Source organism: Sinocyclocheilus anshuiensis, unplaced genomic scaffold, assembly GCF_001515605.1.
Source record: "Sinocyclocheilus anshuiensis isolate Anshui unplaced genomic scaffold, SAMN03320099.WGS_v1.1 scaffold517, whole genome shotgun sequence".
Lineage (NCBI taxonomy): Eukaryota > Metazoa > Chordata > Actinopteri > Cypriniformes > Cyprinidae > Sinocyclocheilus > Sinocyclocheilus anshuiensis.
Genome location: NW_015536535.1, coordinates 1,744,279 through 1,745,798, shown reverse-complemented (window position 1 = coordinate 1,745,798; position 1,520 = coordinate 1,744,279). Strand labels below are relative to the sequence as shown.

The 1,520-nt window shown below is 48.4% G+C and overlaps 1 protein-coding gene across 1 annotated transcript in view; it reads left to right on the top strand.

The window, feature by feature from the left end:
- The window catches only part of LOC107695764 (uncharacterized), a 14,862-nt gene that overhangs the window by 850 nt on the left and 12,492 nt on the right, over window positions 1-1,520 (top strand). The window contains exon 2 of the mRNA XM_016495805.1: window positions 638-1,154. Within this exon, the coding sequence (XP_016351291.1) occupies window positions 638-1,154 (517 nt within the window). The remainder of the gene's footprint in view (window positions 1-637; window positions 1,155-1,520) is intronic.

Sequence of the window (1,520 nt, the reverse complement as noted above, 5' to 3'; positions counted from 1 at the left end):
CCCACTCAGAAGCTATGCTACAGGCGGCTCTTGATGACGTCGACTGGGACATGTTCAGAGCGAGTTCATCTGACGTCAGCGAGTTCACGGATGTAGCATTAAGCTTTGTAAACACGCTAACCGAACAAGCAACAGATACAAAAACTTTAAGGACCTTCTCAAATCAGAAACCGTGGGTGGACAGAACAATCCGTGCTGCAGTAAACAAACGCACTGCCGCATACAACGCCGGTCTGTCGTCGGGGAACATGAGTGAGTACAAAGCATCGTGCTATGATCTCCGACGGGCGGTAAGAGCCGCCAAACTCCGATACAGGGAACGAATAGAGTCTCATTTTCAGCTCAATGACTCTCGACGCATGTGGCAGGGACTGAGGACCATCTGTGCCTTTGGAAATAAATCCTCTGCAGCTGTGAGAGCAGACCCGTCGCTGGCTGACGAGTTAAACTCTTTCTACAGCCGCTTTGAATGCAATCGAGGTAGCGCGACTCTGCCGATCAGCGCGTCAGGAAGCTGCAGACAGAGCAGCGATAATCATGTGATCACCGTGTCGGAGGATGAGGTTCGGAGGGCCCTAAAGCGAGTGGACGTCAGGAAAGCAGCAGGTCCTGATGGTATTTCTGGCTGTGTTCTGAGGTCCTGTGCTGATCAGCTCGCTGGCTTGTTTACATCCATCTTTAATGAGTCCCTTGCTATCTCGGTGGTCCCCACCCCCTTTAAAAAATCTGTCATCATCCCTGTGCCTAAGAACAATAACCCCTCTTGCCTGAATGACTATCGTCCAGTTGCCCTCACGTCAATAGTCATGAAGGTCTTTGAGAAACTTATAAAGAACAACATTTGCTCCTCCATCCCTGATACTTTAGACCCACTTCAGTTTGCCTATCGTCCCAACAGATCTACTGAAGATGCCATCTCTCACGTCCTGCACTCTTCCCTCATGCACATTGACAGCAGCAATGGGAACTATGTAAGGCTGCTATTCATCTACTATAGCTCAGCTTTCAATACTATAGTCCCCATCAAGCTAGCATCTAAACTCTTGGACCTCGGCCTGAATTCTTCACTCTGCAACTGGATTCTAGATTTCCTCACTGGTAGACCTCAAGTGGTGAAAGTAGGCCAGTTCACCTCCAACTCCATCACCCTGAACGTAGGAGCTCCACAGGGCTGTGTCCTGAGTCCTCTTGTCAGACTGGTCGTGGCGGCGGTGTTGCAACAATATATAGTGATATTCTCAATGTTACACAGAAGACAGGATACAGGTTTAACTAATTCAAAATACTTCTGCTTTATGTTACACTGTCAGATATGCAAAAGAAATCATCTCAGTTACGTATGGTAACCCTCGTTCCCTGAAGGAGGGAATGGAGACGTCACGTCGGATGACTGATGAATTGGGATCTCGCCTAGAGAGACCAATCCACTTCGAGTGTAAACTAAATGAGCCAATGTACATTGGCATGCGATTATTGCATCCAGCTGCCGCTGATCACAGCGTGAGTATAATAAGGCAGCA